This window comes from Protomyctophum parallelum (assembly GCF_964188405.1).
Source record: "Protomyctophum parallelum genome assembly, chromosome: 19".
Classification (NCBI taxonomy): Eukaryota; Metazoa; Chordata; class Actinopteri; order Myctophiformes; family Myctophidae; genus Protomyctophum; species Protomyctophum parallelum.
Genome location: NC_139717.1, coordinates 31,934,290 through 31,948,478, shown reverse-complemented (window position 1 = coordinate 31,948,478; position 14,189 = coordinate 31,934,290). Strand labels below are relative to the sequence as shown.

Below are 14,189 nucleotides of genomic sequence, written 5' to 3'. Positions count from 1 at the left end.
GCAGGTAGGAGGCTGGTTTGTTGTGTTTTCCTTGATTAATCCTGAGGACCCGACGTGAACATTTACTTGCTTAGTTGCTTCCAATCTAACGAAAAACAGTCTGCTCTGCTGTGAACTGGTAATGTGTGAAATGACTGTTTGAAAATCTGCCACACAGTTAGACACACACAGAGCAGCAAACTGGCTGCGCTGTTCAGTTCACACGTGTGTATGTGGCAGGCAGCTCCGCCCACAGAGGTTGTCGTATTTAAAAAATATGTATAGAGGGGGAGGTGCGTGTGTGCGTGCAATATTTTTACGTCACACTATCCGTGTTTACTTCATTGGCCCGTTTGACCGTCAAGGGTTCAGCCTCCAGGAAGAAACCCTAAATACAAAGTTATTACACCATTGGACATAAAAACGACTCCAGGGTGTCTAATGAAGTACTGTCACCCCATAGACACATGAAAAGCTGGAAAAATACAAAAATTGTGGCACTCCATCTTTAAAATGTTTTATTTTTATTTTCCTGAAAAATGAACATTTTGGAGTTATGAGAGAGAGACATACTGTATATGCAGGCGGCCATTTTCAAATAATATGTCACACATAGCCTACTATATAATCATGCTGCATACATCTATTCTATATTGGAGAACTTGTACCCAACACATGGCAAGAAACCCAAAGCCACAACAGCTACGTCCCTATTGCAACACCCACAACACCATCTTACACACTACACCCACACACACTCACACGGCAGTGACGTCACACACTTACCTTCGCAGTGTTCGGGACCTATCTCCTCCTATCGCGCCGAACGCCAAAACTCGACACCACCCGCCAAACACTGGCACTGGCACTGCCACCAAAAATGCCTCCCGTCCACACTCACGCCGCCAATGCATTTGTTTACTACAAACATTATCGCCCGAAGCACCCACACCCCCGGAACACTGTTGCCCTTTCACCATGCTAAATTCGCCAGGTCTATGCAAGTGAGCACAAATTACATGTGAGAAAATTCATTCACAAGCCCACAAATGCCATTCAAATGCCATTCAACACACACTACGACTCGCTTACAATTCGCCAACCTGGCAACTACTACCCCGTCTTTTAAGCCACTCCCCTGTGCTACTCTGATAGTCTCCCTGACAGTCCTGTCCGCAGGAGAATAAAACGAGGAAGGAGAGGAATCTTCGCCTCACGATTTTGCTTATTCCTTCTAAATCACTGTATATAAAATATCGCTTACTCAGCGAATCTCTTAGTTACGTCAACATTGTTCTTCCACAGAACTTGGTTTGCACCACTCAGTTCACACGTGTGTGATTTTTTTACTTCACAGCTACTTTCAAAACGACCAGCAAAATAAAACTATCATCCCATTGGTTTTTATTTTTGGTATTTGACTTTGCTACTGATGATTGTACGCAACAACAAGTATTGCATTGTGTGTTTGAGCTGACAGGCCCTTTTTGATGTCAATCAATCAAGTCATCTCAGGTCATCTCAAGCGGCAGATGCAAAAATCGTTTTTTATATTAAAATTATATATATTTTTAGGGCCATGTCATGTGGTCTACCTGCAAAGCCTTTGTGATCTATACTGGTAGATCCTTTTGGGCACCGCTTAACGTCAGATCAGCCGTTTTGTCGGTCAGCGCCAAAAATGCTCCCCGACAGCATAATCGGAGCAAATACCGGGCAGTGTGTATGAGCCATAAAGTGTTGACTACACTACACTACACTAATAAGGACACATAATAATAACTAATAACCCATCCGTTACTACATGTGGAGTCAACTCCCGCAATTTCCTTCTTCCCATAGTGCGCGGCAAGGTATGTTAATATTTCCTTTCCGTCTAAGGGGGTGCTAGGTCGGAAGATAACAGGGAGTGCAAAACCCAAAAAGTGTGGGAACCGCTGCTCTAGTGAGTCAGTGACTAGTGTTGACATTGACATTGATTGGCGTTAGGTGCCGTATGTGACAACATCAACGCTTGCCCTGCGTTAATCCAGTCTGAATTTTGCTAGGGATGTCCGATGTTATCGGCCAATGGGATTGTCATGTCCAAGTCAAATAAATAAACATGAAGTCAGTTATTTCTCATTATCTTTTCACTATAAAATGTTGTGTGATGGTGTATACATCTGTAGCTAGTCCTCTCTGTGCTTCACCTCCAGGCACTCTGGCCACAGCTCCCCCAGAGAGGAGTCCTCCTCCTCCTCCTCGGCCACGTCCCCGTCCTCCGGCTCCGGGTCTTCCGTGTCCCCCGGGCCCAAAACATTCTACCCACGCCAGGGAGCTCAGTCCAAGTTCCTGATTGGCTGGAGGAAGCCTGGCTCCACCATCAACTCTGTGGACTTTGGAGACACGAAGAAGTAAGGCGTCAGCAAAACCAAAACAGTCTCTTTCTCAACCACCTCCTCTCCATTACTATGTGCAGTAGTACTTAACTACCCTCTTGTGGACAAATTCTATTTTACACTATATAAAATCATTTCAAGTTTTTTTTTTATAGTGAGACGGAACATTTTAGTTTTTTACCATGTTAAAAATCACACCCTTGTGAAGTGAGGAGCATCTTTGGGGCACGCACAAACATGACGTCACGGGGTGGGGCACACACAATACGTCATAGTAAAAAGTCCATAGACTTGGCTGCCACATGACGTCACAGGGGGGCACACACAAAGCTGGGGGTTGGTGCCCCTCAAAAATCACTCGCATGGATGTAATGTCAAGTTGGTGGTGACTGGCCGGGGCGCCTGATGGAGGAGAAGGGAACTGGTCGGAATAACGTGTTCCTCCCACGCACTACGTCCCGCCGGGGAAACTCTCCCCCTGTGACCTGTCAGGTGAAAAAAAGCTGCTTGGACTCCTCATGCATAGAAGGAAGCATGAGGTCAGTCCACTGCCACCCCAGGTTGGCAGAGGAAGTCTAGCACCCAGGATTACATTAGTTAATTGACACTGGGTGAAAAAAGTGGTTTGCAAAAAAAAAAATGTAACGAAAAAGGAAAGTTGGTGGTGACTGGTGAGGCAGGCTGCATCTATTACAGGGCTGCAGTTAGCTAACTACCTGCTGTGTGTGTGTGTGTGTGTGTGTGTGTGTGTGTGTGTGTGTGTGCGTGTGTGCGTGTGTGCGTGCGTGCGCACGTGTGCTAGGAAGTCTCCAGGAGAAGGTGGAGGCGATGGGATTCCAACCCCGGCACCCAGGCCCACTTTGAGGGACATGCACTCCCCTCAACCCCACGCCAAGTCCACAATGGAGGAAGACATAAAAAGACATTCAGACAGTCCACCGCCTCCACGCAACCACAAAGACGAGGTACTACCGCTTTGTTTTCCAATAAGAATACCCAATTCCAAGGTTGAATAAATAGCAACACATTTGTATTGAGGTTACATCACTGTATTTTGCAATTTTCTGCAGTATTGCATTGCAGTTTTTTGTTTTTATGAAATGTGCTGATGCTGACCTAAGCGTATAAATTGATAGATTCAGGTGGTGTAGGTCTGTGATCTGAGAATTAACTTGTTTAGTAAGCCGATCTACAAGCTCACAAAGAGTCATTCCGTAATGTGTTGTGAGCTTATATATCGTCTATTTTTGCACGTCACTGTTGTATAATCAACTAAAGTACGTAGACCATTTCTAAAATTGGCATATTGCCTTAAACAAGGTATAAAAGACAGTATTGTGAACATAATTGCCCCCTCCCCGCTCTTCTCCGTTCCTTATATTACTTTTTCTCCTCTCATTCCCTCCCCGATCCTTCCAGTCTTCTCCGTCAGGCAGATCCCCCAGCTGTCGGCGTTCCCTCCACCGCACGCTGTCCGACGAGAGCATCTACCGCGGCCCACAGAGGCTGCCCTCCCTCAGCGACTCTGTGGGCGACCCCGGCGACGTGCTGTTCAGCTGCTCCACGGTGCCGCGCTCGCCCACCACTCGCAGTGTGCCCCTCCGAAGGCCCTCCTACAAGCTGGGAGTCAAGCTGCACGGTGCGATGGGGGGAGGGGGAGTGCTCGTGGAGTTATTGTAGAGCTTGATTCCAGGTGCCAGGCCTCAAAATGACTTTCTGCTGCCGTCTGTTTGAAATGTAACTAGAAACAGTGAGTGATTTCACTGATGATAGAGCGCCCGAGTTCCATTATGTCTGCGGCCGTAGCCGAGTCGGTACAGAGGCCGTCTGGGAATCGGAAGGTCACTGTTTCGTCCCCAATTACACCTACTGTACTCTGTGTCGCAAGAGTCCCCGAGCAAGACACCTGTAATTGCTCCCCGGGTGCCATATTAAAGGCAGCCACCGCTCTTAAAATCCCAACTCAGTGGCCTCGTGCTTAGACTGTCCGCCGTGAGACTCGGAGGTCAGGGTGCAATCCCAGTGCTGCCTCGTCATACCAAAGACACCCAATGCCTCCCTGGGGCACTTACTGTACTGTACTGAGAAAGATGCTTGGCTTTTTGTAATGTATTGAATTGAGTGGGCTTAGTGTGACGTGAGCTGTGGGGAGGATGCTAGCGTGGGATGCATCCGATGATTTGCTATGGATTGGGGTAACAAGGGTGTTTCATTGGCCTCTGTATGACTACCAGCCAGATATATGGCATGTTGCTGTATCTCTGCTGCCACCTCTTGGTTGTAATTATGGTAGGTAAAATGGGAAATAACTGGTGGTTTCTACATGGGAAGCTTTGAGTGTAGAAATATGGAGACACAAGGTTTCTGCCCTACAACATGTACTGTATAGCCTATAACATAATTATTTAACTTATCATGACTTGACTGGGTCTCGTTAGTTATTTCAGGAAGGTGTGAAGTGAACCTCTCCCTCTGTGTCTAGGTGACCTCTCTGCGTCAGACACCTCGTTGTTTGACCTGGTGGATCGCCAACGTGGTCCCCTCCCCCAGGACCTGATGCCCCTCCCACCATCAGAAAGAGAAAGCCCCCTGGACTGGACACACCTGGTCGATGTGGCCAACACCTTTGAGAGTGAGACAAGCACATGCATACACAGGACACACTCACAGTCTCACACTCACACACACATGCGATACACACACCAAATAGCCAATAGCAAAAATATCAATCTACACGCTTTCAACACATCTCATTGCGAAAAACTACTTTACAAGAACCATGGGATGTGCAATATCAAACGCAAATAGCCTATCAAAATCTAGTCTTAGTCTTTTAAAGCAGAATGAGTTGATGAGTTGGTTTTCTTTACTCTGGAAAAGGTGTGCCTCGGAGCAGGCCAGGCCGGGTTGCCTACCCAGGGCCTGCAAACTTTGGAAGGAAATCTTTGCCAATTGGAATGGGACCGGAAAAACTAACACCTTGATCACATGGCCCCCGGAGCTAATGTGTACCGATTTCTGTAATCTAAAAATTTAATCTGGCACAAACGGGGCCTATACAATATGTCCACAAACAGGGTCTATACAACATATCCAGGGGTAAAAAGATGTTAACTGTACGACCTACTGTTCAAGACTTATAAGCAATAAAATGTGAAGTGGGTTGTTTGGGAGGGAGTTTCTTCCTTGCTTTAGTGGGAATGTTTCAAAGCAATGATGTTTGGCATTTTGTTGATTATATGGGTCACGCCCGCAAACTTTGGATGGCAATCATAGCCAATTGGAATGGAATATGAGAAATATGACAGATGCGTTTTGATCACATGACTTGCGTGAGGTTTGGACAAAAACAGTTGTAATAAAAATGTGGCCAATTTGATGCGGTAGGCCAATTCTTCCTGCCGAGGGGCCCTTCCAGCAGACTGATTTGTATTCCATCAGAATAGAATCAGGCCGATGTGAAAGATGTGGGCGTCCAGGGAGTGTGCATGCAAAGTTTCACGCTGATCAGTCCAATGGTGCCGGAGATTAGCTGCTCACAGACGGACAGACACAGGGGCGCCTTTGGCCTGGCAGAGACAATAAGAATATGTGTGTTATCTTTGTTATCTTTATATTATGTTATTATCCTCAAGTCATATTGTTTATTAAAATATTGTGGAATCAGACATTGTCATACATACTGTATGTTATGTTGGAACACAATGTTATTACATTGTGTTCCATTTTTGAGATATTATGGCGAGCAGATAAACGGTACCCAAAATGTTCTTAATTAATTATCCCACCTGTATTGTCACGTTTGAGTTTCTTTTTTGTGTGTTTTTATTCATCTTGGTCCTTTTTACATCTCTTTCCAACAATTCGGTGAAAGAAGCACACAGAACAGACATACAGTACTTGAGCTCTGAGCACAAGCTCCCAGTGCGTTGTTGTTGCTGTCGTGACATACAGTATACCGAGCTTAACGCAGGTGGTTAGCTCTGTATGTTTTCTCACTTTTGACCTTTGGCCCTCGCCTCTGTGTCCAGCCCAGAGGAGCTTTGTGTTTGATCCTACCCAGCGAGGCAGCGGAGCGTCCAGCCCCCAGCAGCCTCACATGGACCTGCCGCCTGTGGCCTTGTCCAGACCCTCGTCCAGGTAACGCACGCACGCACGCACGTGCACACACACTCAATATCACAGTAATATCCCAGAGGGCACTGTTAATGTAAACACTGCGATAATAATAATATAGCGAGAGGCCAAATAACAAGTTGTCATGAAAGTTGCTTGAAGGCTATAATTCTATAGTTACCGTACACTTTTAATGAAACACTCGCAAGGTGGGTTTTTACCAGCTTGTAAAACACATTTGAATCATTACATTGACTCATCAGGTTGTTGGGAGGCAACTTTGAGAGCATGTGAATATGCAGACTCATGGGGAATGTACATAAAATCACCTAAATATGGCTGACATACTGAGGCCAATATAACTTTATGCCAACCATGCAGCATATCACCCGGGCCATTAATTCTTCTTGCATTTCCTTTTGAGAACTTTGAGACTGTCTGATATTAATGTTTGATAATCACAATTCAGAAATGTAATTTAAATGTATGTTAACCAACCACATTAACCCTTGTGTCCCTATTTTAGGCAAATGTTCATCTTTTTTTTATGTATTTATCATATTGGCCTGAATATAAGACTAATTTGTTTTCCCAATGGAAATATCATTTTTTTTAAATGGGGTTGTGTTATGATCAGGGACTAGACTATTTGACATTCAATGTTATTTTTCCACAATTGAGTCTTGAATATTGGGGGTCAATATAATAATCAGAGTAGTCTTATATTCGGGACAATACGGGTATATACATGTCTTGTGAGCTGGTAGATCAGCTGTTTCCACTATGTCATACGATGAATAATAATATAGTAACTCTTTTTTAAGTTAAGAGTTAAGACTAACTCTAAGGCTAACTAAAACTTCTATTTGTACATTCTTAAGAGTTACAGATTGTAAGGGGCCGTTTGGTTCACTTTGCTGGGGACCCCCTACAACCACCTCTTGGACCCCAATGTTGAATCACTGGTTTAGAGTAGACCTTTTCATTCAGCATAGAATAAAACATGTGCATCCATAGTACAGTATAGTGGATCTTGGTCAATGGTCTTTGTTTGTTTTTACAGTGAGGGTCACATAGGCCTGGAGAGGAAGGTCACTAAACTGGAAGCTATGGTTAAGATGCTGCAGGACGACTTGAAGAAGGTGGGAGACAACAGAGATGCATACATACATGCATACATACATACATACATACAGTACATACATACATACATACATACATACATACATACACGCCTCTGCCTTGCATAATCCCCAGTGAATAGGCATGTTGCCCTTCACTGGTAACCCTATTTTGGTATTCTTTTTAAATATATGAAGGTATTGTGGGCTGGGATTTTACAAAAAAGCCCCCCTTTTTAATACATACATACATACATCTCAGAAGTTTAAGCTGTTTTTAAGGACCCACTTTTAGGCCAGTGCAACAGAGCATGCTTTTGCCTTTTTTTCAACCCTACCCATTTTAACCAAATACATACATACATACATACAGCAATGCCTAGAAAATCTGCATGGAAACATTCTCCTGCGATATAAGCAACTTTCCACCACTCTCTATGTTGGAGGACGACTTTCCACATTCTCCTTTCCATTTTGTGTGTATAAATAAAGCGTTTATTTGCATACAGTGGCTAAGTGTGCTGAGGAACAGGGGATGTTGATTGCTGTAGGCGATAAACCGCGGCCCAAATTGTTTTGCGTTTTCCACAAGTCAGCTGTTTGCAACCAGCACTTCAGTTCCGCTCTGGTGCCCATTGTTGCTAGCTGCTGACTCAGGCTCACTGCTGTAAATAACAGTAACTGTTGTTTTGCCTCCGCCGTCACCTGGGAGGATGGCACCGCTGTTAGAGCCCCATTCATACTTTGCCGCATGACAGTGTCATGTAGTGAAATATAGCAGTACGGAAAAATAGCAGATGCGTCGCATCTGTGATGTGTTATGACGCTCAGCTTATTTCAATGATTTCATGCAAACAATTCGCCGGAACCCCGTTGCATGGTGGCTGAGAGATTCAAGCATTCAAGCAATTCAAGTCGCAATTGCATTTCTGATTTTGTTCACAAATGTTGCTCACCGGACCTAAAAGTTGCCACTTCCTTGTCTTCGCTCATGTTGAAATATCCCAACTCGGGTTCACTTTGCGAATGAACGGGGCAGAACATATCTTCACCTCCTGTGTGAACACAGCTTCCGAGTTAAATGAACACTGGGGGATTTGACCGTGTACCAAATACACCTGCATTTCTGAACCTCCATTCCGATGCTATGCTGTGTCCACAGGAGCGTGAGGAGAAGACACGTCTTCAGTCCCAGATCAAAAGACTGTGGGAGGACAACCAGCGACTCCAGGAGGAGTCCCAAGTCTCTTCTGCCAAACTCAAGAAGTTCACCGAGTGGGTCTTCAACACCATCGACATGTCATGAACTGACACATGCACACAGACATACACGAATGTGCACACCTGAACGCACATATTATTACACAGAGACACACATGCACGTTATGGGGAGGTACAGAAGATTGCTGTAAAGCAGGGATTTGTCCCTGCCAGCTTGGACAGCTCAAATCTCCTAATAGTTGTTGTCGTTGCCAAACCTCTGCAATCATTATTCCTTTCTAAACCCCGGCTCCCTCTATCCCACTATTCCCCAGTGAGGCTACTCAGGATGACACTGAATTAATGGACTTTGCTTATCAGATAATGGAGGACTGACCTCCTCTGTCCTGCCGGGGCAAAATAATATTAACAAATTGAACTCTTCCTCCCCTTCCTGGGCCAAAACACAATTGCTAAATTGCTAACAAATGGATTATATTTTGTCTCTAAATCTCTCACTTTCTCTCTCTCTGTATCTCTCTCACTCCTTTTGACTTTGCTGTCTATGACTTGGTGCAATTACATAAATCACCCTCTCCAACCTGTTTTTAGGGCAACTCAGATGTATTTTTCTCTCCAGCTTGCCTCTCCACAAGTGATTGTGGACAATCTTTGAGTCTTTGAGTCCAGTGGACCACAGCACAAGTTGACATTTGAGCACTTTTAGTAGAGCAGGTCATAGAGCACCACATAAATGGACTACTTCTGCCAGCCTGGAGCCTATAGATGTTTGCACATTTAACAACACACACACACACACACACACACACACACACACACACACACACACACACACACACACACACACACACACACACACACACAAACACATCCACTTCCTGAAAAAGTGGAGTGAAGACACCTTCCTGTACTTTGCTGTGCAGGGGTCCATATTTAACGTATGTACATACCACCCACTGACACCTACAGAGGCCAATGGAAATGCCTCAGCCACTCTCTGACACATGTGGAGGCCAGTGGAAATCCATCTGCACACAAGAGAGATGGGTTTTGTACAGCGCTTGTTGATCGTCACTCTCTCCCCCACATGACCCAGATTTAGATTCAGTCACTTTCTAACTTCTGACTGCAGTAAAAGCAAACACCAGTGGTGCAGAGGACCATTACCTATTGGTAGTATTAAAAGAAGAAAAGCCATTGTCAGCCGAGGCACAGAAAAAAAAGAAATTATAAAACTGAAATACAGAGTGCATTGTTCAACTGTACTACGCATCTTTATGAAGCAATAGTGAGAAGCAAGGTTTCCTTTCTACAAAAGGAGGTGGGCTCTGTGGTTTGGCATGGCACAGACTGTCTTTATGGCATTGCTCTGAACTTACCACTGCCCGTCCTCCAGCCATATGGCAGGAAAACGAGCCCTCTCCTCCGAAGGCGGAGCATCTCTGCACCCTCCAAGCGAGAAAGCAGAACGGAGCTGGGGAGGTCTCTCCTCTGCCACCTCAAGGAATGACCATAGCCAACTGAAAACAAGTTACACAGAGACATCTTTGGGGAGGGGGGCTTTCATTTTATTTATTTCCTTGTATTATAATTCTAGTAAATAAGTTGTTATTTTCGTACAACTGACATCAGTGTTTAGTTGATCTAGGAAGGGTCACTTGCTATCTTATTTAAATGGCTTTGTTCCTCCATTATGGCTAAAGCCTGATTAATATGGTTTTTAATGCTGTTCTATCTTGTGTTTTGTGGTGCCAGAGCCTGCTGTCGTGTTGCTTCCAGTGCCCTCTAGTGATGACAAGTGGGAAATGTCTTGCTTCTTATGGAGAAAAAAGATAATTTGTGCAGCCATGTTCTTATGTCCCAAAGCTTCTTTCACATTCAGTCAGACACTGAACAGAGGCTTAGAATAAGCAAAGTGGACTCAAGGACATGAGGAGTTGTTTTGTGAGTGAGCTGTAGACTAGCATTTTGGATGGTTAAGGGAGCAGACCACAGCTTGTGTGTACTATACTCAAATACTATGTGTTAATTCAATTAACACTAATTATATTACCGTGTCCACACTAGGCTTTCCCACAATATTGCGGTCAGGTTTCTTTTGTCCTTTTTTCCCCATCTGATATGAAGTGTCTTTTTATAATTTACGGTAGTATTTTTTTGTTTTCTTTTAAGTAATGTGCTCTGATATTTATTTTTTCTAAATGACAAAACCGATGGCAAAGGATGGTGAGATGGCCAGTGTTTATACATGTGCGCGAATGTGCATCAGTCTATCCCTCTGTGCCTATACACTCTGTGAGGGTCACTCACATGGGAAAGGAAGTGTGTGTGTGTGTGTGTGTGTGTGTGTGTGTGTGTGTGTGCGCGCACTTACAGCTATGTGGACTTGGAAGGTTCAGATCCCTAACCACACTTAAACTTTGTTTAAATCAGAATATATTTAAATGTTTCCCAAGTTCAAGTTGTTCATAGCCAGGAGGCTATTGCTGTGTTAGTAGGTTTGGGGTCAGTCGATTCACTCAGTTTATTCAGTTAGATTCTAAAGATTGTACATAATAAAGTCCCTTTTTAGTTTTGGTCGAAAAAAAGGTTCTGCAGTGAATAAATGTCTAGAAAAACACCCACCCCCACCCCCCCACCCCCAAGCCTGCAGCCTATAGCACGATCACAATGTCAGGAACAGTTATGACACTTGTCAGAATGTAGAAAACACAAATCAAAAAACATTTGTAATAAAAACGAGAGAAATAATAATGTTTACTATAGCAGACCTTTCCATTCCGTTGGAGGAGTGGGTGTGAAAGGTGTGGGTTCTGTTCTAAGAATCTTATCTGATCTATAACATGTAAAGGAATATAGTCGTCAGGAAGCCCTGTCTGTCTCCATGGTTGGTAACTACTACTAGTATACTATGGACAGTCGGTAGTGAATGTCTTGGCTCAGTGAGGTCTTTCTTTGCTACTGCCAGTGTTTAATGGTGGTTCGACCAATACGACAGAGACAAGCTGTATACGTAACGATTTTTGATACAAAATCCATATTTTCCTTATTGTACAATCAGCAACTATCAATAGCTCACTGTCCCAAGCCTTACCTCCTTGGTCTATAAATCTTATGCTATACACACTGCTTTCCAGTTTGAGGCGTCATAGGATTTGGTGACTGACAACCTGTCTAAAATATAAGCGAGATGAAAGAAGATTAAGATGAATATTTTACAGTAAATGGAAAGTGCTTTTCATATCTAAAAATATAGCCAAATATAATAATCACACCCGTGTGAACTGAGTGGTGCAACCCCCCCCCCCCCCACCTCTCTCTCTCTCTAGCAGGCAACAGTGCAGCACTATCCCTCTCTCTGTTTCTGGCACAACAGCGCCCCTACTGGTACTCATTATACTGGTGCTCATTAACGTCACAACGTGAACAACACATAGGTGAACACAGACATTGCTGTTCCTTGGAGTGGTTGCACCACTCAAAAACTGTACTTTCTAATAGGGCTGGGTGATATGGATCAAATATGGTGGATTAGGAATATGATATGATATGATCAAAATATTTTTGGTCAAATACCTCAATGTCGATATTGTAATGATCATATAGTATCGTAAAACGATAGTATACAATTTTTCAAAACATTAAAAAAATTGCGAAAACAGCTGAGGCGACTATTTTTGCCAATTGTGTAAAATTAGGCCGTACTATAATTGCCCAGTCCTACTTCTACACTGACGTGTAGATGGTTTCATCCACGTGTCCGACTCCCAGGCCAGTAACTCTGCTGTTGATTGTTGGGTCATGTTGCAATACAAACCATTTTGTTTTAACCACTTAAACCCATTCTGGGTGGGAACCCCTTTTGGTGTTAGCATTATGTTATGCTTTAGCTATTGAAAAATAGCAGATCTACAAGCTCATAGTGCGCCACCGAGTGGCGCGCTATGAGCTTGTAGGTCTGCTATTTTTGAAAAATCGAAGAACGACTGACATAGAAACATAGCTTTTTCAGAAAACTGTCAGGATGTAGAATCTGATCTCAGGTCAAAATGGGTTAAACCCTATGTTTCATTGATCTATACTTTGCCCCCTCCATTTTTCCATCTACACCAAATCTTTTCACTGAATGCAGAATAGGGATGCTTGGGTTTAAGTGGCAAATTTCGTCCTATTTGTGTATGCGTTTATTTTCCACTTTTGAGAAGGATGGATTTAGGGAATAATGAGAGTGTAATGTGAAAATCCAGATGTTAAATTATGCTTTTTGTCCCCAGTAATGTTTCTATTTTAAATAACCTTTGCACACTGTTTTTGTACAAAGTGACTGCATCGATGGGTTTATGACGAAGTGTTAATTTGTAAATTGTCCAAATTTACCTATGTTGTCGTTTTTTCCCAATATTTTTTCTTTGTTTTAATGAAGGAGATGATCATATCCAGTCTTTTAAAGAAAAATAAATACTCTTTCTATGAAGTCACTAGTACTACTCCTGTTCAGAGCAGACCTTAAATCAGATTATTATATTCACTTTCTGTCAACCAGTCTTGTTAGGTCAGTGACTGTGTGAAAGCGCCAAGCAGATGCTCTTGATTCACAGCTTCTCCCACATTGCCTTGATCCAGTTCAGTAATGTCCACCATCTCTTGAATCATTATTATCCTTGGAAGAACAAGTCTGCTCTGACTGGTGATATACACACATTTCATTGGAGATATCACAAGGAGTTCAATAACTGTTTACAACCCGTGTTCATTTACTTTGTAAAGTGTAAAGGTATGAAAAAGATATTTGCAGTGAACACGGTATTAAAAAGTTTAAGAAATAAATAAATGCTGTACTGATTTCAAGGTTCAAGATTTCTTTATTATCTTAGGTACAGGTTACAGGGGCGGAGCATGTGTCTGGCTAGTAGTTATTGACACTGTTGTGTTCTTTCAATGTGAAGGAAAAGGAGAGATTTTCCCGGGGGCCGGCATTTCTTTGTGTCTGTGCCTATAGTCTGTGCATGCAAGCATGGCACACTGGCACTAGCTGGCATGTGGCACACTGACTGCATACACTTTAAATCTTGTCTCATTTTGCTGCCTCACTGGAGTAACAATATCACAATATATTTCTCTGTCTGTCACCCACTCTGATCTTTCTCTCACACACACCTAAAAGCAGTTAAATTTCATCAGGGGGAAGTGGCTTTTAGTCTGCTCAAACCAGCCAGAGCTATAATTGCACCTTGCAGTGAGTAATTGGAGAGAGAGGAAAAGGACAGCACTTGGATTTGGACTGCGACTGCCGCGGGCTCCCAATATTCTCCTATCAGACCTGTGATTCACCTGATAAACACACACACACACACACACACACACACACACA

The 14,189-nt window shown here is 43.5% G+C and overlaps 1 protein-coding gene across 8 annotated transcripts in view; it reads left to right on the top strand.

Annotated features, from left to right (window-relative positions):
- The window catches only part of sipa1l1 (signal-induced proliferation-associated 1 like 1), a 121,231-nt gene extending 107,571 nt beyond the window's left edge, over nucleotides 1-13,660 (top strand). For 6 of the 8 annotated variants that reach the window (XR_014570768.1, XR_014570769.1, XR_014570770.1 and 3 more), the window contains 8 exons: nucleotides 2,178-2,375; nucleotides 3,163-3,325; nucleotides 3,780-3,999; nucleotides 4,843-4,992; nucleotides 6,392-6,500; nucleotides 7,540-7,618; nucleotides 8,760-12,696; nucleotides 12,768-13,660. Coding sequence is in view for 1 of the 8 variants with exons in the window: in XM_083790378.1 (XP_083646504.1) it covers nucleotides 2,178-2,375; nucleotides 3,163-3,325; nucleotides 3,780-3,999; nucleotides 4,843-4,992; nucleotides 6,392-6,500; nucleotides 7,540-7,618; nucleotides 8,760-8,903 (1,063 nt within the window). In the remaining 7 variants the exon portion in view is untranslated. Of the gene's footprint in view, nucleotides 1-2,177; nucleotides 2,376-3,162; nucleotides 3,326-3,779; nucleotides 4,000-4,842; nucleotides 4,993-6,391; nucleotides 6,501-7,539; nucleotides 7,619-8,759 lie in introns of those variants that run through there. The other 2 variants (XM_083790378.1, XR_014570774.1) reach the window with 2 other exon arrangements.
- Nucleotides 13,661-14,189: the final 529 nt, after the last annotated feature.